Below are 22570 nucleotides of genomic sequence, written 5' to 3' on the forward strand. Positions count from 1 at the left end.
TTCTCCTTAGATAAGTGTTTTCACAGCCCCAAACAATAATGGATTAAAAATAATTTTTTCCAAAGTTTCACAAAATTACTACATAGTACAAGAGCAGATGCATTATTTTCTGTGAAACAAACTGATTTGATTATTTTAGGGTAGGATAAGTTTTTTTCCAGTCTACAGTATCCAATCAGCTGGTGACTTTGGAGCATCTAGGCATGCGTACTGAAACTACCAATGGTTGAGCTGTTTTACCCAATTACGCAAAGATCATTGACTATTGTGAAATCCTCTATATTGCCCAAATAATTAGACCTATGAGTCTGATGCACAATTTCTTAACCCCACAAGTCTTACCTCTAATGTCCTGGTTTCATCATTTCTTTAAATATGGTTCAAATGTTGATTTAACTATTTCTCAACTGAAGCACTGGCTTGCTTCTAATTTAATAATTGTATATTTGAATTTTTAAAAAGTATACTCTGACAACGAACACGTACTCTATATACCTGTGAATCCGTCTCCCCAAGGGAATAAACAAGAATCAAACAAAGGATGACTGTGAATCACAAGGTGAGTTCCTTAACTCACAAAATTGTGATTATAGATCAGTCTAATGGGGACAGTTTAAGATAGAGACATACAGTCCTTTTCCCTCTGCCCCACCTGCTACAGTTTAATCACAACGATGTCTTCCTGTTCCTCAAGCCAAATATATTCCTTTCATAAGCCCTTGACTTCTGTGAGTGCCTCTGCACAGAATGCTCTTTCCCTAAACCTTCCCAAGACTGAATCCTTCTCATCATTCAAGTTTCAAATGTCCAAAGCTCAAATATCATTTTCTCATAAAGGCTTCCAGGATGGGCCTACCTAAAGGTGTACTTTCTTCTAAAAAGAAGAAAGTACACCTTTTTCCTTCCAGAAAAAGTACACCTTTTTCCTTCCAGAAAAAAAAAAACTACTTCTAGGCATGTACTTTATTCTATATCATTCTATTCATTGCATTTGGCACTATCTGAACTCACTTAGGTATTTATATGTTCACAAACAACTCAAACAGCAGGCAAACCTCGTGAGACTGGGCAGTATTGGTCTTGTTTAGCACTGCATTACCAGCATCTACAATAAAAATTGCTTTAAATGAATAGTTTCTCAAACTTCCATTTGCCCTATTGTTTGGAATCCCAGATAGTTTAGTCTACTTCCCAAACATAATTTCTACAAATGTACCTCTCTTTTGGTTCTAGTCCAGGGATTGGCAAATTATGGCCCTCAGGCCAAATCTGGCCTGCTGCTTCTTTTAGTAAATTAAGTTTAACTGGTACTCAGCCTTGCCCATTAGCTTACGTATCATCTATGGCAGCTTTTGTACTTCACGGGCAAAACGGAGTTGTGACAGAGAATTGAGTTGTTGTGACAGAGACTATATGGCTCACAAGCTTAAAATATTCACTATCTGCCCATTTATAGAAAAAGTTAGCCAACCTCTGTCTAGACCTTTTAGAGTAGACCACCAGTTTCTAAGTCTTGATGGAAGTATTCAGAGGTAAAGTTTATTCAATGCCAAAGACTCTCATTTGTGAGACAAATATTTAAGGAAGAGCTTCATTATTGTTAGTTGAAGCAAGATTCTCTCCAAAAGAGAGTGAGTTTGAAAGTTAACCTGACTCCCAAACATGGAACTTGCCATCAACAGAATTACTCACTGATAGCACTTGTATCAATAATAATTGAACAATAAATTAAGTGGTAATTTAGAAGGGAAAGCGAAACCAACATATAATCACATTAAAAACTGATGAAATCCTCATCAATAAACACTTGCTGTCTGCAGGTGACTGTGCAATAAACCATCAGTCTTGGATACAGAGGGTCTAAGGAAACCAGTTCCCTGGTACAAAACAATTTGAGTGGAAGGATATTACTACTCCCAGGAGAGTGAATATGTGTTTTCAAAGGTGGTGACAATAATATCAGACACAACTAAGTATATTGTTACATAGAACAAAGGATACTGCAGGTATGAGGAAATGCTCTTCCATGAGTACAAATGCTATAAGAAATCTAGCTTACCTCTCTGAAGGGATGTTGTCTTTTCCCCGACACTGTTTTGGGTAAGAGCTAGCCTGAGGCTGAGATAGCCAGATAGCTCAGCATGTCAGCTCCCACCACAGTGCCCCAGAACACAGGGAAGACAGGCGCAAGGCAAGCCAGCTGCTCAGTGGAAGCCTACATAAATTATTCTTTCCAGAAAGACAGTGAAAAATAGCATGGCCTGGTAGCCCTTAGGAATGGCAGTCATAATAGCCACAGCAAGTGTTTCACCTTCATTAACTCGAAACCAATTTGCTCTTGTTCTATTCCAAAGATTCTGTGGCACTTGTTGGAAAAGACAAAGCTTTCCGTTTAAAATATTCTGATGAGACCCAATAGTTTTTTCATCATCCATTCCCTTCGAAGGGATTTACTTGATTCATCTTAGATTAGGTAAAGGTGAACAGAGAATAACAAATTAGAAACAAAGGCACTGGTAGCATCATTCTAAAGATGGTGAATAGTCAATTATTTCTAGAATGTTTCTCTTTTTTCCTTCTTCTTTAGTCCAAGGGATTTCTGTAGCAATGGTACATTAGTGTGATAAACTCCAAATTCTGTTTCCTAGTTACTAATGCTCCACCAGAGCAATCAAATGGTAATTCAGGCTTTTAAAGGCTGAAGTTCAGTAAAACTGGACTCGTAGTTTGACCTTCCATTCACAACTGGGCACCAGAGGAAGATAATCCTTAGGAAAGGGAAGTGAAGACATCATAACAGGGCATGTGTGATTACTGATCACACCCACTCAGGGAGAACTGATTTTTACTAACAAAATTATGCCAAAAACTTCAGTCCCTTCAACACTGACATTGCAAAATAAAGCATGTTTGTGTCGGCCAGGAAAATGTGATGCATTGTTGTATGCCATTGTGCAAACCTCTCCGGAAAGGATAGTTAATATGATTCATAATGTGTCCTTGGCCATGAGGGAAGACATCCAGGAGCAATTAGGACTTACAATATGCATTGTTAAAAGTCTACCAAAATTTAGAACAAGTCAAGTTGTCTATAATATGTTTTAGTACTTAAATGGTGGACAATTATGCCACCAAAAAAACAAACCTTCTTTCTGATAATTGAAGTTTCCTCATCTATGAAACTCAAATAATAATTTTATCTATTTCTAGAGCCAACTTAACAGGCATGAAACCAGTAGAGTCACAGAGAGCCCTGTTGGTTTGGGGTTCAAAGCTTGGCAATCGCTGTCTTAAAATTCATAAGAATTTTATCTTTGAACATCAAAAGCAGCTTCAGTGTGAGAATCTGAGAAGGGAGATTTTCCAGCTGAAATAAAGATATGAGTTAAGAAATATCGGAGGCTCAAAAATAAGGTGGGGGAGGGCAGACAGCAGAAGCAAGAAGAACTACAATCCTGCAGGCTGTGGAACAAAAGCCACATTCATAGGAAGACAGACAAGATGAAAAGGCAGAGGGCTATGTACCAGATGAAGGAACAAGATAAAACCCCAGAAAAACAACTAAATGAAGTGGAGACAGGCAACCTTCCAGAAAAAGAATTCAGAATAATAGTGAAGATGATCCAGAACCTCGGAAAAAAGAATGGAGGCAAAGATCCAGAAGACGCAAGAAACGTTTAACAAAGACCTAGAAGAATTAAGGAACAAAAACCTAGAAGAATTAAAGAACAAACAGAGATGAACAGTACAATAACTGAAATGAAAAATACACTAGAAGGAATCAATAGCAGAATAACTGAAGCAGAAGAATGGATAAGTGACCTGGAAGACAGAATGGTGGAATTCACTGCTGTGGAGCACAATAAAGAAAAAAGAATGAAAAGAAATGAAGACACTCTAAGAAACCTCTGGGACGATATTAAACGCAACAACATTCACATTATAGGGGTCCCAGAAGGAGAAGAGAGAGAGAAAGGACCCGAGAAAATATTTGAAGAGACTATAGTCTAAATCTTCCCTAACATGGGAAAGGAAAGAGCCACCCAAGTCCAGGAAGCGCACAGAGTCCCATACAGGATAAACCCAAGGAGAAACACTCCGAGACACATAGTAATCAAATTGGCAAAAATTAAAGACAAAGAAAAACTATTGAAAGCAGCAAGGGAAAAATGACAAATAACATACAAGGGAACTCCCATAAGGTTAACAGCTGATTTCTCAGCAGAAACTCTACAAACCAGAAGGAAGTGGCATGATATACTTACAGTGATGAAAGGGAAGAACCTACAAGCAAGATTACTCTACCCGGCGAGGATCTCATTCAGATTCGATGGAAAAAGCAAAAGCTTTACAGACAGGCAAAAGCTAAGAGAATTCAGCACCACCAAACCAGCTCTACAACAAATGTTAAAGGAACTTCTCTAAGTGGGAAACACAAGAGAAGAAAACGACCTACAAAAACAAACCCAAAACAATTAAGAAAATGGTCATAGGAACATACATATCAATAATTACCTTAAACATGAATGGATTAAATGCTCCAACCAAAAGACAAAGGCTTGCTGAATGGATACAAAAACAAGACCCATATATATGCTGTCTACAAGAGACTCATTTCAGACTTAGGGACACATACAGACTGAAAGTGATGGGATGCAAAAAGATATTCCATGCAAATGGAAAACAAAAGAAAGCTGGAGTAGCAATACTCATATCAGATAAAATCAACTTTAAAATAAAGAATGTTACGAGAGACAAGGAAGGATACTACATAATGATCAAGGGATCAATCCAAGAAGAAGATATAACAATTATAAATATATATGCTCCCAAGATAGGAGCACCTCAATACATAAGGCAAATACTAACAGCTATAAAAGAGGAAATTGACAGTAACACAATAATAGTGGGGGACTTTAACACCTCACTTGCACCAATGGACAGATCATCCAAAGTGAAAATAAATAAGGAAACAGAAGATTTAAATGACACAATAGACTAGATAGATTTAATTGATATTTATAGGACATCCCATCCAAAAACAGCAGATGGAATGGACATACACTTTCTTCTCAAGTGTGTATGGAACATTCTCCAGGATAGATCACATCTAAGGTCACAAATCAAGCCTCAGTAAATTTAAGAAAATTGAAATCGTATCAGGCATCTTTTCCGACCACAATGCTATGAGATTAGAAATCAACTACAGGGAAAAAATGTAAAAAACACAAACACATGGAGGCTAAACAATATGTTACTAAATAACCAAGAGATCACTGAAGAAATCAAAGAAGAAATCAAAAAATACCTAGAGATAAATGACAATGAAAACACGATGATCTAAAACCTATGGGATGCAGCAAAAGCAGTTCTAAGAGGGAAGTTTATAGCTATACAAGCCTACCTCAAGAAACAAGACAAATCTCAAATTAACAATCTAACCTTACATGGAAAGGAACTAGAGAAAGAAGAAAAAACAAAACCCAAAGTTAGCAGAAGGAAAGAAATCATAAAGATCAGAGCAGAAATAAATGAAATAGAAACAAAGAAAACAACAGCTAAGATAAATAAAACTAAAAGTTGCTTCTTTGAGAAGGTAAACAAAATTGATAAACCATTAGCCAGACTCATCAACAAAAAGAGGAAGAGGACTCAAATCAATAAAATTAGAAATGAAAAAGGAGAAGTTACAACAGACACCACAGAAATACAAAGCATCCTAAGGGACTACTACAAGCAACTCTATGCCAATAAAATGGACAACCAGGAAGAAATGGATAAATTCTTAGAAAGGTATAACCTTCCAAGACTGAACCAGGAAGAACTAGAAAATATGAACAGACCAATTACAAGTAATGAAATTGAAATTGTGATTAAAAATCTTCCAACAAACAAAAGTCCAGGACCAGATGGCTTCACAGGTGAATTCTATCAAACATTTAGAGAAGAGCTAACATCCATCCTTCTCAAACTCTTCCAAAAAATTGCAGAAGAAGGAACACTTCCAAACTAATTCTATGAGGCCACCATCACCCTGTACCAAAACCAGGGGAAGATAGTACAAAAAAAAAAATTACAGACCAATAGCACTGATGAATATAGATGCAAAAATCCTCAACAAAATACTAGCGAACAGAATCCAGCAACACATTAAAAGGATCATACACCATGATCAGGTGGGATTTATCCCAGGGATGCAAGGATTCTGTAATATATGCAAATCAATCAGTGTGATACACAACATTAACAAATTGAAGAAGAAAAACCATATGATCATCTCAATAGATGCAGAAAAAGCTTTTGACAAAATTCAACACCCATTTATGAAAAAAACTCTCCAGAAAGTGGGCATAGAGGGACTCTACCTCAACATAATAAAGACCACATAGGACAAACCCACAGCAAACATCATTCTCGTTGGTGTAAAACTAAAAGCATTTCCTCTAAGATCAGGAACAAGACAATGATGTCTACTCTCGCCACTATTATTCAACATAGTTTTGGAAGTGCTAGCCACGGCAATCAGAGAAGAAAAAGAAATAAAAGGAATACAAATTGGAAAAAAAGAAATAAAACTGTCACTATTTGCAGATGACATGATACTATACATAGAGAATCCTAAAGATGCCACCAGAAAACTACTAGAGCTAATCAATGAATTTGGTAAAGTTGCAGGATACAAAATCAATGCACAGAAATCTCTTGCATTCCTATACACTAATGATGAAAACTCTGAAAGAGAAATTAAGGAAACACTCCCATTTGCCACTGCAACAAAAAGAATAAAGTACCTAGGAATCAACCTACCTAGGGAGACAAAAGACCTGTATGCAGAAAACTATAAGACATGAAAGAAATTAAAGATGATACCAACAGATGGAGAGATATACTACGTTCTTGGATTGGAAGAATCAATATTGTGAAAATGACTATTCTACCCAAAGCAATCTACAGATTCAGTGCAATTCCTATCAAATTACCAATGGCATTTTTTACAGAACTAGAACAAAACAATCTTAAAATTTGTATGGAGACACAAAAGACTCTGAATGGCCAAAACAGTCTTGAGGGAGAAAAATGGAGCTGGAGGAATCAGACTCCCTGACTTCAGACTATACTACAAAGCTACAGTAATCAAGATAATATGGTACTGGCCCAAAAACATAAACATAGATCAATGGAACAAGATAAAAAGCCCAGAGGTAAACCCATGTACCTATGGTCAACTAATCTATGACAAAGGAGGCAAGGATATACAATGGAGCAAAAACAGTGTCTTCAATAAGTGGTGCTGGGAAAACTGGACAGCTACATGTAAAAGTATCAAATTAGAACACTCCCTAACACCATACACAAAAATAAACTCAAAATGTGTTTTCAAGACCTAAATGTAAGACTGGACACTATAAAACTCCTAGAGGAAAACATAGGGAGAACACTCTTTGACATAAATCACAGCACAATCTTTTTTGATCTGCCTCCTAGAGTAATGGAAATAGAAACAAAAATAAACAAATGGGACCTAATGAAACTTCAAAGTTTTTGCACAGAAAAGGAAACCATAAACAAGACGAAAAGACAACCCTCAGAATGGGAGAAAGTATTTGCACACGAATCAACGGACAAAGGATTAATGTCCAAAATATATAAACAGCTCATGTAGCTCAATATTAGAAAAACGAACAATCCAATCCAAAAATGGGCAGAAGACCTAAATAGACATTTATCCAAAGAAGACATACAGATGGCCAAGAAGCACATGAAAAGCTGCTCAACATCACTAATTATTAGAGAAATGCAAATCAAAACTACAGTGTGGTATCACCTCACACCAGTTAGAATGGGCATCATCAGAAAATCTACAAACAACAAACGCCGGAGGGGTGTGGATAAAGGGGAACCCTCTTGCACTGTTGGTGGGAATGTAAATTGATAGAGCCACTATGGAGAACAGTATGGACGTTCCTTAAAAAACTAAAAATAGAATTACCATATGATCCAGCAATCCCACTACTGGGCATATACCCAGAGAAAACCATAATTCAAAATGACACATGCACCCCAATGTTCACTGCAGCACTATTTACAATAGCCAGGTCATGGAAGCAACCTAAATGCCCATCGACAGATGAATGGATATAGAAGTTGTGGTACATATATACAATGGAATATTACTCAGCCATAAAAAGAACAAAATTGGGTCATTTCTAGAGACGTGGATGGACCTAGAGACTGTCATACAGAGTGAAGTAAGTCAGAAAGAGAAAAACAAATAGCATATATTAACACATATATGTGGAACCTAGAAAAATGGTACAGATGAACCAGTTTGCAGAGCAGAAACTGAGACACAGACGTAGAGAACAAACGTATGGACACCAAGGGGGGAAAGTGGCGGGGGGGTGGGGGTGGGGGTGCAATGAATTAGGAGATTGGGATTGACATGTATACACTGATGTCTATAAAATTGATGACTAATAAGAATCTGCTGTATAAAAAAATAAATAAAATTTAAAAAAAATAAAGAAGAATTTTATCTTTGAATTTTTTTTTTAAGTGATGTTGAAAGGGAGCCTTCGTTCATGCATCATCCGGGCCCTCAGGATGAGTGCCTGGCCACCCGCTTTTCTACCTCCACCCAGAAAACAACTGCTGCTACTTTCTGCCCTTTGTGCTGAGCCGTTGGGTGGAGTCTTGTGTGACTGTGAGGGTCTGCACTTACCCCATGAGTATCCTCATGCTTGAGGGAGCACATCAGATGGCAAATTTAAGAAAAAGGAAAGAAAAACACCACCACAGGTAGAGAGAGACAGAGTGTTAAAGAAAAGGGTAAGCTTCTTTCCTCCTTTTTTAACAAGGGGTTCACATTTTCATTTTGCACTAGGCTCCACAAATCATATAGACGGTTCTGCCTACTGCGTATAATTATTGTGGGATTATAGAATATATGTAACAACTGAAAATATTACATGGCCCAAAATAAATGCTCACTAAACACTGGCCCATTTTTGATGTTTTTGTTTCTTCTGTATATATCTCTTCATAGGCAAACATAAAGGCGTGGCACTTGTACCACTCAGCTTTACCAAGGACAGCTTAACCTCTCTGGCATTAAACTGAACCCTTGATCCCTGTGACTTTGCTAGATGAGGATCCTCACTCTTAATAATATGACCTTACTTGGAGTGAGAGAAAAAGCCCTGAATTCATTTCACACAAGATTCTATACCAGCTGCTACATTAAAACCCTGGAAGTTATCTCGGGCACACTCAGCTTCTTCAAACACTGATTCCTGTCCTATCTCCTGTGAAACATTTTACAAAAGAAGCAATTTCCTTTGAAAAATCAGAAAGGTTAGGCAAGTACCCAGGAGGCCCGGGTAACTGATGTTTCTATTGTTACAAGTTCAAATGATCAACGAGCAATCCAAGCTGTGAGACATGAGGGCCACAGGAGTGACAGCGGGTTTTGGTGCCCGTTTAAATGCTGGGATGAAAATCACATGGTTGGGAGCAAGGCTTCCGTTCAATTATTTTTCTTCTTCATCAAATGATGTTATAGCTATTACTACTAATAATGATGGCTCAGAGAAATTGCCTTAGGGACAAGGGCTAATGAGTAGCAGAGCAGGTATAACTGAACCCACAAGTTCTTTTCTTCCCACCAGGTAACGCTGCCACCCATGCTGCTGTTGTTTGTTTTTGTTTTGTTTTTCTGCTCTGAGTAATGTTCCTCATTCTCTTTAGGATCAGTCTGAAGCTTAAAGAGGCCTATAAAAATAATACAGGAAAGAGTATAGATTTCTATCCAGGGTGGGTGAGACATAAAACCTACACAATTTGACATGTACAGAACAATACTGCCCAAAAGCAATTTGTGCTTCCGATGTTTCTTTGAACAATCAAAAGAAGAATCAGATCAATTTGAAATTACATTTCCTCATTTTAAATGTCAGCCTTCTTACATAGTATTATTTAGTAAGGATTTCTGAAAACATATTTCTCTTTAGGACCTGGACAAATATCCTTAACATGTTAATCTATGGTATTCTAATTGGATCTGCGGAGATTTCCTTCTTTGTAAATATGGAACAATTTTCCTCTTACTAAGTAATCTGTATTCATACATGGAGATTTCTCTTGTCATTCAAAGTTTCAAGTCATTAGGCTTATAATTATTAATTCAATAAATGTGCATTAATGCCAACTATATGTCTGGCACTGGCCAGACAGTGAAGATACAATGACAAATAGGACATTTTCCCAAACTGTGAGGAATCCAAAGATTGGTTCAGGAGGTACACATGTAAGCAAATAAAGCAACACAAATGTGATGAGACTTCTGAAGGTTGTGCATTCAGGGTGCTCTGGAACTTTAGAGATGAACAAACCTAGACGTGCCTGAGGAAGGGAAGGCTTCGCAAGAGTGGTGACCCCTGAGCTGTCATGAAGGATGAGAAGCAGTTGGCTATGGAGATACAGACAGAAATGGTCCACATAAGGTAAAGTGCATAAGGTAAAGCATGGATGCAGAAACGGAGGTATAAGAGAGTTTGGGGAAGTCGGGTAACCACAATCTGTTTGCTGAGACTAGAGCACTAGGGTCTGATGGAAAGAGATAAAAGACAGGGAATACCAACTAGGCATCAGGCACATGGAGGATGACTCAGCAATTAGCTGTTATGGCATTCCAACACTACCCTCTTCTTAGTCATCCCTATGTCTGTGATAATTCCTAATTCATCCTCTATGCATCCCTAAATGCCAAGTACCTTCCTGTCACAGAATTAAGCAGTGCCTTAGAGACTAGTTATGAATAAGAACGGGACACTAATATGTCTATAAAGCTGAGGTGAGGAAGCCTGACTCCGGAAAGGTCAAGGTTACAGAAAGACCAGCTAAAGAAATAGGATTTATTAGTGACTAGATGCAGCGTCTTTCGTGGGGACCATTAGCCCTTGTCCTGGAGTGCTGATTGTGTTCATCTGAGCATCAACATGTCAGCATCTGAGCTGGACAGGCAACATGTGCGGTCGTGAGGAGCACAGCATTGAGGTCAGATACACGGAAGGTGAGGCCAGGCAAAGTGTTTCACATGATTAAGTCTCATGTCTAAAATGAGGATAATAACACCTTATAAGACCATGGTGAAGATTAAACAAGATCATGCAAGCAAACTGCTCATCTCAGAGCCTGGCAGGCAGAAAACAATCTTGGCTATAATTTTTACTGTAACTAGTAGCCATTTGTAAAGTCGATCACTTTATATAACAATAGCAAAGGTTTAAAATTTGTTATTGCAAATGTCCTTGTATATGGACTTAGCAGCATCCATTTTTGCTGTAACAAAGGAAGAAAAGCATTCGGGGAAAATTTGTCAAGGGGAAAGAATGGGGTTGTGTCTTCACTTAGTGTTCAATTTTCTTGCCTTTGAGATGTCAATCATGAGATTCTCATTCTACCAGGTATGTAGGGGTATGGATAAACTCAGTCATGGATACGTACCTGGGCACTTACCTAGTCATTAGGGTAATAGAACACCTAGCTTTTCTATTTCTGATAATCAGCAAGTTTTTTTTTTAATTGGTTCCTTTATCAAATAGGGAGTTTGCTTGTAAATAACAATCAGTGAATCAAACAGTTAAGTTAAACATTCCAACTATTGACAGGTATACAATATGACTTTAATTTCAACCATGAATTTCTTCTTATAAGGAGATGGCAAGCCTTCTCTAGCCATCCCCTAGGCCAATGGCTTCACCATATTGTCTTTATTCACCTTCTACTGTGTTTTCTTTTTCTTTGTGAGATCAGAAAGATACAGAATTTTTCTACAGCGATAGAACACATTCCTCTTATGCTACTCCATTACAAATACTCACGTGTGTCCTTTCTCTTGGTCTTTGCCTACTTTGCACACATTATGTTGTTGCCATCTGCTGCTTCGGCTCCTTTCCTGTTTTCTGTCTCTGCTTCTCTCACCACCCCACTCCTGGGGGCATCCTCCTTTCGGTCAGTGGGGTAGTTCCTTCTCCTTGGAAGGAAAAGGGCTTCCTGACAGACTGTCACAGGAAAACCGCTCAGAGGAAATAGACAGCCCTTCTTCTCTCCACCTTGAACATTTCTAATTTTCTTACCTTTTATTTTCTTAAGAACAGAGGAATAGCCCCCTGTTTATTGTTTTAGATTTTATCCTGCCCACACTTGTGGGTAACATGAATTTCATTTCTCTGTCATCTCTTAGACTTCAGAACTAAACTTCACTCTATTCATAATGCTGTTCACCCACCAACCAAGAGTTTAGGTCACCATATCCTTCCTAATTTGGTATCTTTGCAGTGGTTTACCCCCCCACCCTGCATTTTTTAAAACTAATTCTGAAGAAAATCATGTCTCGTAGCATCACTAAAAGACTACAACTTAGGTGACAAATGGTGTTCATTTGATTAAGAATCAGAAAAGGAAATTTTTGAAGACTCATGCCTGCCACTGATCACCCTGAGACCTTGTGCAATGCACGCACCTTCCGCAAGCCTTGGCTCCCCCATTCATAACATGTTAATATTTAAATATATGCCCCGACAGGCCTACTGGGAGGATCCTGAGCTCATAACCGTTCAAAGACTTTGCTTCAGGGGATATGCTCTCTATTACATTTTGTCTGTCTTTTAGAACACATGCCTTTTAACATTTTCCTATTGCAATATAATGTCAGCCATTCAGGAAGACTTAGATTACTATAACTAAGCACCATATACCTCTTGCTTTCACAAGGCTTTTGGGATGACAGCAAAATTGTTTTGTATACAAATATTGTATAATCAGATTTACTCTGAAACAACTTCATTTTCAGAAGGAAAATGTAAACATCCCCTTTAAGATTTATTTCTCCAACTTCTAATAAACATCCAGTTAGAAAGCCTTGTGATTTTAGTCACTTAATCAATAGAACAGCCAGAAAATTACTCTGTTTCTTTCAGAAGCAACATCCCCTGGTGTCTAAGTTTTCTTCCCAAAATTGATTCTAAAACTGAGAAAAACTCTGCTGAGATGCTCTGAATCAGTAGGGAGACTTGCACTTTGTGGTTAACTGCTCCAGAAATTCTATAATTCAAATTATAATCTTCTCCTAAATAATGTATGAGTGAAACCTGCTGCACTATATATACTATCTAGTGAAAAGCAACAAAAAAGAAGTATATTCACTGATATTCACAGATTCACTGTATCTTGTTATCAAACAGGAATAAAGGGTTTGGTTGGGAATGTTAACTTGCCAAATGGTTACTACACGTACTACACCTCATTGATAAAGCGATCCTTCCTAATTTTCAAAATATAAACTGCTCCTAAATATAAACTGTGCCTAATACTTAGCGAACTTGTCACCTTGTAAACCTTACTGCGGCAATTAGACAAATAAAATGGATCAGAGTATAAAAAGACATTTTCAAACCGTAGAAGAAAAAACAGAAACACCATTTATAGTCAAAATTACAGTGCCTGAAACATCAGCTGTTGACGTTTTGTATGGCTCTAAGCAGGTGGTCAGATGCAGGAGGACAAGCCAAAACAGAAAAAGGAAAATAAGGAAAAAGACGTGACTAAGGAGACCCAGTGTTCAGGGCCTCAGCACTAGGAACATACATACATTGTGAAAAAAAGAAACCATTATGTTGAATGGAATACTGAAATGAACAATTGCTGAATAAAATCTATGAGAAACTCATCTGGATTTTAAAGGTACATACATCTGAGTTTCAATTTCTCTAAGAGAAACAGAAAATGAGGGGAAAATGGGTGTGTGCGTAGTCTATGAGGATTCCTTCTGCATTTTCCTTGGAAATCCACAGTATAAATCCCTAAAACTGACATCAACACCTGGAACCCAGTTAACTCTCAGTGAATGATCATCGAATAAGTGAACAAAGAGTGACAACATGTAATATTTACTGATACACATTCACCTTCCTTCATGAAATTCTTCTGACTCCAACCAAAGCCTGGACAAATTGGATTTCATGAAAACCTTCATTTTGTCTGCAATTCCCTGCTTTACAGAGAAAATAATATTTATTCTTTCAGATTATTAGGGATAAAAGAACAAATTCACTCCAGTTAGTTTTTTCTTCCTTTTAGAATGACAACAAAACAAAGAGCTGTAGTTGATATTTTTCTGGCTTGTATCTCTGTATCGATCCCTAAGAGTATTTGTAAAAATAATAAATTAAGGTAGAGAAATGGGTACAATTCATTACCTCAGTGACTTAATTATTTTTTAAGTATACACTATGTCCAAGGTAGCTTCAGGTCATGAAAATCCTACAGTGGCCAGATATCAGCATAAAAATTTTAGGCTGTGTTGACATAAGATATCACTGTATGTATGTACATATCTCCAAACTATGTATACTAATTTCATGGAAAAGTACAGTGGCTTGAACCGTGATTGTAAACAGTTCTAGGAGTCTATATTGCCTCTCTTGCCAGACAGTTCAGTTCACCATAGATCATTCCTAAATTGGCAAGGTGTTTGCTCTTTTTTAGGATGTTCAGATAGAGAAATTTTACGCCTTTATTTATCAACCTTTTCTAAAATTCAATAACTCTATCAACTTTGCTTATATCTATATACTTCGTGAAGTGTGTTTTTAACTTCTTTGCTTTTTCCATCTCCTTTGCTATTTCCTCTGCTTCTTCCTTTTATGAGACAAAACACTCTCCTTGGGAAGCCACTTATTTATAATATAATGCTTCAATCTCACTTCTATCTACTCTTTAATTGGGTGCTTGATCCCAATCCCTTTATCCTTCCTAAAATCCAGATGGATTACAAATGTTAAAATACCTTCCTGAGTGGACTTTTCCATACCAGGAGCCCACTGTACATAAGAGAAGCAGACCAAAAAGTGATAGATTTGCATGTTAGAGCCCAGGGATCAGTTTCAAATCACAGAAAAAGTGGTCTTAGCTAAAGCCACTGAAAGAGACGTTCCTTCTTCTGATTTTCTCTATTTTAACCTGTGCTCAAAGGACATTCTCAGAATTTGGGGATGGATGGTACTGTAGTTCTAACTGCTAAATGGTCATTAATTCTCTACTTCTCTGGGCATCATGTATAAATCTGATAAAGCCTGAACCACCAGCCTTTGTATATGTGTATGGAATATGTGTAATTTCAATTACCCAAAGGTCCACATGTGAATCTCTTAACATACTGACATGCTATGCCTCAACAAACTGGTTGAAACCAAAATACAAGATCTCCTAAGAAGGGGATGACTCTCTTCTCCTCTTGGTGATCTAGCCCTCCTTTCTCACAATGGTCTGAATAAACTTGATGACTTTTAAATCCATGCCAGGAATGTGTCAAGGAAGCCAGACAGACAGTAATATTCTTAGCCAGAAATCTGTACCCTTGCTGCAAAAACTCTTATTTCTCTGACTCTCTCTTATTTTAGTTCCTGTTTAGATTATACCAAATTGATATTAGAAGATATTAAAGTCACAAATATGATATCATTGAATCATATCTGTGCACTTTAAAGATAATATTTTCATTTTAGAACACTATTAAGCTTTCATTAAAATGATATCAGAGTCTCCAAGACAAAAACAGAAGAACTCATGAAACCAAAATACTTTCATTAGTTCTGGGTTAACATCAAGTATTTGTTTATCATAATGCACTGAGGGGGGAAAAAAAGCCAATGTGATGTTCTCATCAACAGTATTAGTAATGCTATTGATGCAGAATCCAATGCAACTTTGATGGCCTTGAAAAGAGTTTATTATTGCCCTGAGTAATAGACTGAAGGAAGTAGGATGCTCATTTTACAGGCATCTATCAAGCTACCAAGAAAGGCTTTAAGAATACATAGGTATCCATTCTTGAACAAAAACAGTTCTCAAAAGATCATCTTTTCAGTTGAAATACTCTGCTAGTACAAGTCATCCTCATCATCACCAAAACCATCACCATCACCACACATTTAGCACATGTTACGTTCTAGCTTCTGTTCTTACTCAAAGACGCAGATACTATAATTATGCACATTTTACAACTGAGGAAACTGAGGGTTAAAGTAAATTGTCCACAGACACAAAACTCATTAGTGGTATAGAAAGGGTTGAACCCAGCCTATCTTTGTAATATTCAATGTTTATTTAGGAAGCATCCTACTATCACAGTCAAATCTGCCTATTATTGATACTACGAATAAACTTACATGTGAGGTATTTTATATGTCACAAGAAATATAAAACATTCCAAAGAGAAACAAAATTATTATGTGTTATCTTTTAAAATTCAGGTTTTGGTAAAAGTTGAAGTACACCATAATCATTCCATAAAGAAATACAAAGTCTCAGGTGTGATGTTGATAGTTGGATAAAGAATAATACATTATTGGATATAAGATTCTGCTTTGTGATTTTTTTCCATCTTCACTAAAACTCTACTAAGAGAAGTAGTATGATCAGGCTGACAGCAATGGTGATCCAAATCTTGGAACGGATACCAGAGAGGTTCTACAGTTGCCTTTTCAGAGACTTAATAATGAAGAAGTCAGCCTCCTGGTTGACCTGAGGAGGTAAGTGTTTCTGAGTTAAAGGGATAAGCTCAACAAGTCAGCTCTGGGATTTCTAGATGAAGCAGGCCTAAAGATGATGTCACTTATTCTGGTACCACAGACAGGGAAGACAGAGAAAAAGAGAAGAAAACCAGAAGTCTAGTGTAATAAATTTTAATGCCTAAATTAAGCAAGAACCACCCACACCCCGTTGACTTTGCCAAAACACTGGCATTGAGTCTGCCTGGAAACCCAAAGCAGAGAAGCGAAAGCAAAAAGCAAAAAACAGGTGCGAGGCAGAGCAAGTGCAAGAGAAGGAATATTTAGTAAATACTAGTAGCTTTCAGAGGTATGATTTGGAGATACAGAACATCCTTGTGATGTTATTTTCTTGCAGCTCTTATATTACTGTGCATCTCTATGATTCAAAGATAACAGAGTCTGTGGGAAGTGGACAAGATTATAAAAGCTGTTCTCAGACACAAATGACTACATTGTGGCACCTCCCTGTCTTAAGGTCAGTATATTTTTGTATGTCAAAGAAGGAAAACATTAATCTTATCACAGGTAAATTAGTAAGGCTTCAACTTCAAAGTAACTGGGGGGAGCTCTACATATACCTAAATAGTCAGGCATATACACAAAACTCACGATTTCCTCACAACTTTCATGTGATATATGCCCTCCTTTCCAGAAAGATTGAGAGAATGGCCACACACAGAGGAATTAGCCTTTGAGAGAGAAAGATTGGAAAAAAGTGGGAAACTGACATTCATTAATTTGTGTTCACTATATTCATTCATACTAGACTCATTTAATCAATATGAGGTCACTGTATTCATTCATACGGCACACAGCTTAAAAGGGATGGGATGAAGGAGGGGCTAGGAAATCACAGGGCAGAGTCACAATCAGACAAGGTTCAAGACGACAAACCATTTTACAGACTTTCATTTGAGCAAACACCCACGAGATCAACAAGAAGTTCATACCTGTTTTCAGAACTGCATGCCTCTTAGGTACTGCCAGCCTCATGGAACTGGAACCATAGGAATGAGTGATTTCCTCCAGAAATTCCCAGAAAGCAGCCCTGTTTTCTTTAGCTGTGCTCCAGGTCACCCTGGAGTTCAATCCACCATGATGACTGCCAACTCTGTTGCTCTTTCGCAGTTTTAAAGTCAGTTCTAAATTGGAAATTTCCTTACTACTTATTTTAAAATATCCCTGGCAGATGAATCAAACACAGCATATTCCCAATTCAACCAAAGACTTTGATTGGCACAGTCTCTAATAAATGTTTGGTGATAACAGCCTGAGAAGAGTTTATGGTGTGGTATCCTTGCAGGATTTGGAGAGCAGGGGTAGTAATATTTGGAATGAGTAATGATAAGTATATCATAGATGTTATGGGGAAAGACAAAGTACTGGAAAAGAGAAAGTAAGAAAGGGAGAAAGGCAGAGAACCTGATTAGAAAATTGTTTCTGCTTCTTGGAAACCCTTGTCATGGAGCTGTGTCAGTTACTGACAGAAGGGCCAGCCAAGAAAGCCAAAAGGAAAAAGGCTTTTGTCTTGTGATCACTGCCCTCTATCATGTCCAGCTGTTTTCTCCTCACACTGGAAGATGGTCCTTCTTCATGTTCTTCTTGCCATTAAAAAGACAGTCACACAAACCCTTGGAAATAGCCATTTCCCTGAACGAACAATATTTTGAGGCAGATGAACAGGAAAAAAAAAAGAAAACAGATGATGTCATTCAGTATGTTACCTGACTGACTTTTCACAGAACAGGCATTCTAAAAAAGAATTAACTGGAAAAATTCATGAACTTATATACAAACTTAAAGTTTAATTCACTATGTCCCTTCAAGAGAAAAAAGTTTTGTGTTGCAACTTGAGCAATTACACCCTATGACAGCTACTGAAATGCCAGCTGGAGCTCAGGAGTAAGTGGAAAGTCCTTCCCTCTCACACTCAGGCTGCAAATCAATCTTACTTCTTGTACTCTTCCAGTGAAAAACTGTGTAAGAGACAGGATCCGCACAACTTGAGATTACAGAAACAACTTGAGATTCTATAACAAGTTGAACTATGAACTCTGATAGGTATGTGAGAAGAGGGGTTTAGAAGTTCTAGTCACCTGTACCTGTTTTATCTCCTAATTTAGTTGTATAGTCTTCTCAAACTTTTCTACCCAAGTGCCAATAATGGTGGGAATGGAATAGAGAAGATACACAATAAAAATGATAGGACTTTGAATTCTTATGTTTTTTTCTTAAAACATAATAAGATTTATCTATTAAATAAGATTCATGTTTATTTGTATCCTTCTGCATCATATATCACTTTGCTTTCAATTCAAATTTTTACTCCAAATCAACAATTAACGTCAAGAAAATGTATCACATATACTTTGTGACTCTACAGTACCCTGGGTACACATCTATACACCTCAGCATTAAAGGACTTAGATTAGTTTGAAGAGCTTGTGTTTTGTTTTGTTTCTATTCAACCCCTGTGCAACTAGTGGGCACTATGTATTCTTTCTCTGATGCTTTCACCAAAACTAACTTCCTTAGTATGTTAAAGATTTATCATGAGAATTCAAAATTGATTTTTCAAAATCCATTCTTGGCTTTTTACCTAAATATTGATTTAAGCCAATTATATTCTTTCTATTCCGTGATCGAAGTCGGGAACGCAGCTTTGCCGTGTGCATTTCCTCTCGATGCTGCTTTTGGTGGCTCTGAATAGAAAATCTTTTATCAGGCTTAGAAAATCTGCTGGCATCTGTGCCCTGGATAAGAATCACTGTATTCCCAGGAGAAAGAATTTGGGAATTTGTCTTATGATGACTCTCCATGGCTGATCAGATGGAATATATGGAATTAAATGTAAGATAAAGTATGGATAGAACACAAAAAGCAGGCCCTGATACCCTGATCAAATAACTCCCTCAGTTCTCTGTTCTGCAAATAAGTCTCTGAAGCCAGAAGGTGCCAGATTCAACTTTGGAAGACGTTCTCCACCTTCATGCTCAGCTTTCATCTTATTTCCTTCTGGAAACTAATGCAAAAGGAAAAGAAAAAGTTTTCTATAGATATGCTATATTTTTTTAAGGAGCCAGACACAGATGACTACATGTTATATGATTCCATTTATACAAAATGCCCAGAAAAGGCAGGTTTATAGAGACAAAAGCAGACCAACAGCTGTCTAGGAGTATGGGCAGGAGAAGGGATTAACTGCAAAAGGACATAAGAGAAATTTGGGGAGTGTTGGAAATGTTCTAAAATGTGAATATGGTGATATCTGGACAACCCTAGAAATTTAATAAAAATCACTGAACTGTAGGCTTACAATGGATGAACTCTGTGGTATGGAAATTATATATCAATAAAGCTGCTTAAAGAAAGAGAAAATGCCAGTCTTCGGAGAAAAAGGATGTTTCAATTAGACTTGTAATGATCTAAATATCATGAGAAATTTCTGGCTAATTAGAAATATTTAAACACAGCAATATAGGACATTGCTTAAATTAACTGAAAGTGATGCCAGAACAAGCAGAAAGCACTGTACTTTAGGAAGTTGTTGTTTATATCAATTTTTTACATTTCTTTTTGTTGTTGCTGTTCATTTATATGGAACATTTGCCACCCAGAAGTGGATTTGGGCTTCATTAGTTTGTCATCCTGATAATATATCTCCCAAGAAAGAAGGTTAAACCAGCTAACACCTTTAAAATTTTTAGAAGGATGGGACAAACAAGTAAATGAAATGTAAGAGGCTATCTCCTTTTCTGAGTTTGTTCCTACAGAAAGACCCTAGCAAGGAAAGCAGCAAAAAATCAGGAGATAATACTGAGAATCATGTGTGTTAGATGCTCAGTCAATCCAGTTTTGTCTTCCTGGTCCACAGGAAGACTGTATTTCCCAGTTTCCTCTGAGTTTAAGATGGAACCATGTCTGACAAAATATAAGCAGAAGCGATGTATGGCATTTTCAGGCAAGGCAATAAAACATATTGCATAACTATCCAAGCTCTCTCTCTCTTCCCTATGGATAGAACGAGAGGCGAAAAACTCCAAGGTTGTTGAACCCAACTCATGGAAGAATCTTAGTTGCCTGAATTACTTCTTTGAAGAGAGCTGACCAGGAGAGCTGCTCAACTGGCATTGGACTTTGCCCGAACAAGAAAGAAACCTTTTTTGTTGAGCCATTGAAATGCTGGGATTGTCTGTTGCAGCTTATCACCCTAACCAATTATCCTAGTTGCTTAATTGTTATTTAATTGCCTTAACTAATATGACACACTATAGAGCTCAAAGTATATTTCTTCCTTTCTTCCTTTTATCACCTAGTTCTACTCTTTCCCTCATGCCCATCTTTCCTCTTTCTCCTCCGACTGCCCTACTTCATGACTCCAGTTAATGTGCACTTCTGAGACAGAGGAAGAAATGCGTGAGTAGTATTCAGCCTGTTCCTCCTTAAGACCCTTCTTCAAGAGGTGGAATATTTGAATGGAATAAGGTAAAAATAATAGTCTGCCATTCTTTATTCAGAAGAGCTAGAATGTATCTCAAGTCTTTGGTTAAAATGTTGCATTATTACCAAGAGCAATGCTTTGCCCACCCTCCTTAGGGGGAAAAAAAAAAAAACAAACCTACAGCGATAAATGCCAAGAAACAAATGTCAGAGTTGGCAGCCACCTTGTGGGTCATGAACTTTGCTTTCATTTTCTGAAGCTTTTGGTAGTGGAGAAGTGCATTCTGGTTGCTCTAATGCTTTTTGTCCACCCCTGAGAGTTATTTTCCCAAAACAACAAATTACCATTTCAATTCATTTTCAAAGTCATTATCCAGGTACCCTTTCCTCCTTTTCCGCATATAGAACAAATGCAAGGAAAGAAGAGAGGACCTGCCGCAATTCCGAAACCACACCCTGGGCCACACTCAGCCCAAACCATCACCCCAGCCCTTCAGCTTGTCAACCCCAGTTCCCCCCAACTCCACTGTCAAAAAATAAAATAATTCAAATAAAAAACAGCTCATAAAACAGTAAACAAAATAAAGTCAGTTTTCTTTTTTTTTTTAAAGAACAAAATGAAACTTGAGGGAAAACTTACTGGAGTTACAGTTTATCCTGATACAGTCTAGATGGGGAAAAATAAATGAAAGATGAAATTGCATCCTTCAAGGTAACAGCTGCAGACATCCAAAAACAATCAGTCCACCCTTCCGGGGACAGACACACGCAAGAAATGTGGCCATTTTATATATATATATACAGTATGCACAAGTTTAAGGGTGGGTGTATATGTACAGTATATTGTTTAGTAAAGTTGGATACATATATATATACACACACACACATATATATATACACGTATGTATAGAGATATATACTGGTATACATATATATCCACAATAGACACCAAGTAGGCTTCTTTTTTTTTTTCTTTCAAAAATCCTATTCACTTATATAAAGTATTTCAAAACTGGACTTTGAAATATTAATTTTGTTAAACTTGGAAAATACTGCAAAAATTTCCCCACCAAATGTAGGTTTTAGTTTGTTTCTCTCTACAACTGGTTTTTCTTAAAATTTATCTTTAAAAGTACCATCAAGACAATTTTTGTTTTAGTATTTCAAAGATATATCACCAGTCTGACATATCGTATCATTTTAACAAATCTGTCCATGAAGTTTCTCAGTGCAGTATTTAACCCTTTCTCTTTTTCTAAAACCAAACTCCCTCCACCCTCTCTCCTCAGGTCAGGCCCCAAATGCTATAGAAATTTATGCAGGCAGATTTGCCGTTATCCTCAGAGGTAAGGAAAGGGTTAACACCACCTGGTCATTTTCTGTCATAAAATGGCCACTTGCAAACAGCTAACCGCACAAACACCCATCCCAGATTTTAGAGAGGTGGGCTCGGGTGCTGGCTAAAAGGAGTTGTATGATGTTATCATAATTGATTGGGGTCTCTGCTGTAGTTTCAA

General features: G+C 37.3%; 1 protein-coding gene across 16 annotated transcripts in view; it reads right to left on the reverse strand.

Annotated features, from left to right (window-relative positions):
- Positions 1–22570, reverse strand: part of NRXN3 (neurexin 3) — a gene marked incomplete at both ends in the record, with an annotated part of 1633255 nt that overhangs the window by 1017176 nt on the left and 593509 nt on the right. For 11 of the 16 annotated variants that reach the window (XM_082851716.1, XM_082851715.1, XM_082851717.1 and 8 more), the window contains one exon: positions 21694–21720. The exons of the other annotated variants lie outside the window; for them this stretch is intronic. In XM_082851716.1, coding sequence (XP_082707842.1) covers positions 21694–21720 — 27 coding nt within the window. The remainder of the gene's footprint in view (positions 1–21693; positions 21721–22570) is intronic. 16 annotated transcript variants of the gene reach the window in all.

The sequence above is a fragment of the Leucopleurus acutus genome, assembly GCF_964270905.1.
Source record: "Leucopleurus acutus genome assembly, chromosome: 1".
In the NCBI taxonomy this organism is placed as follows: Eukaryota; Metazoa; Chordata; class Mammalia; order Artiodactyla; family Delphinidae; genus Leucopleurus; species Leucopleurus acutus.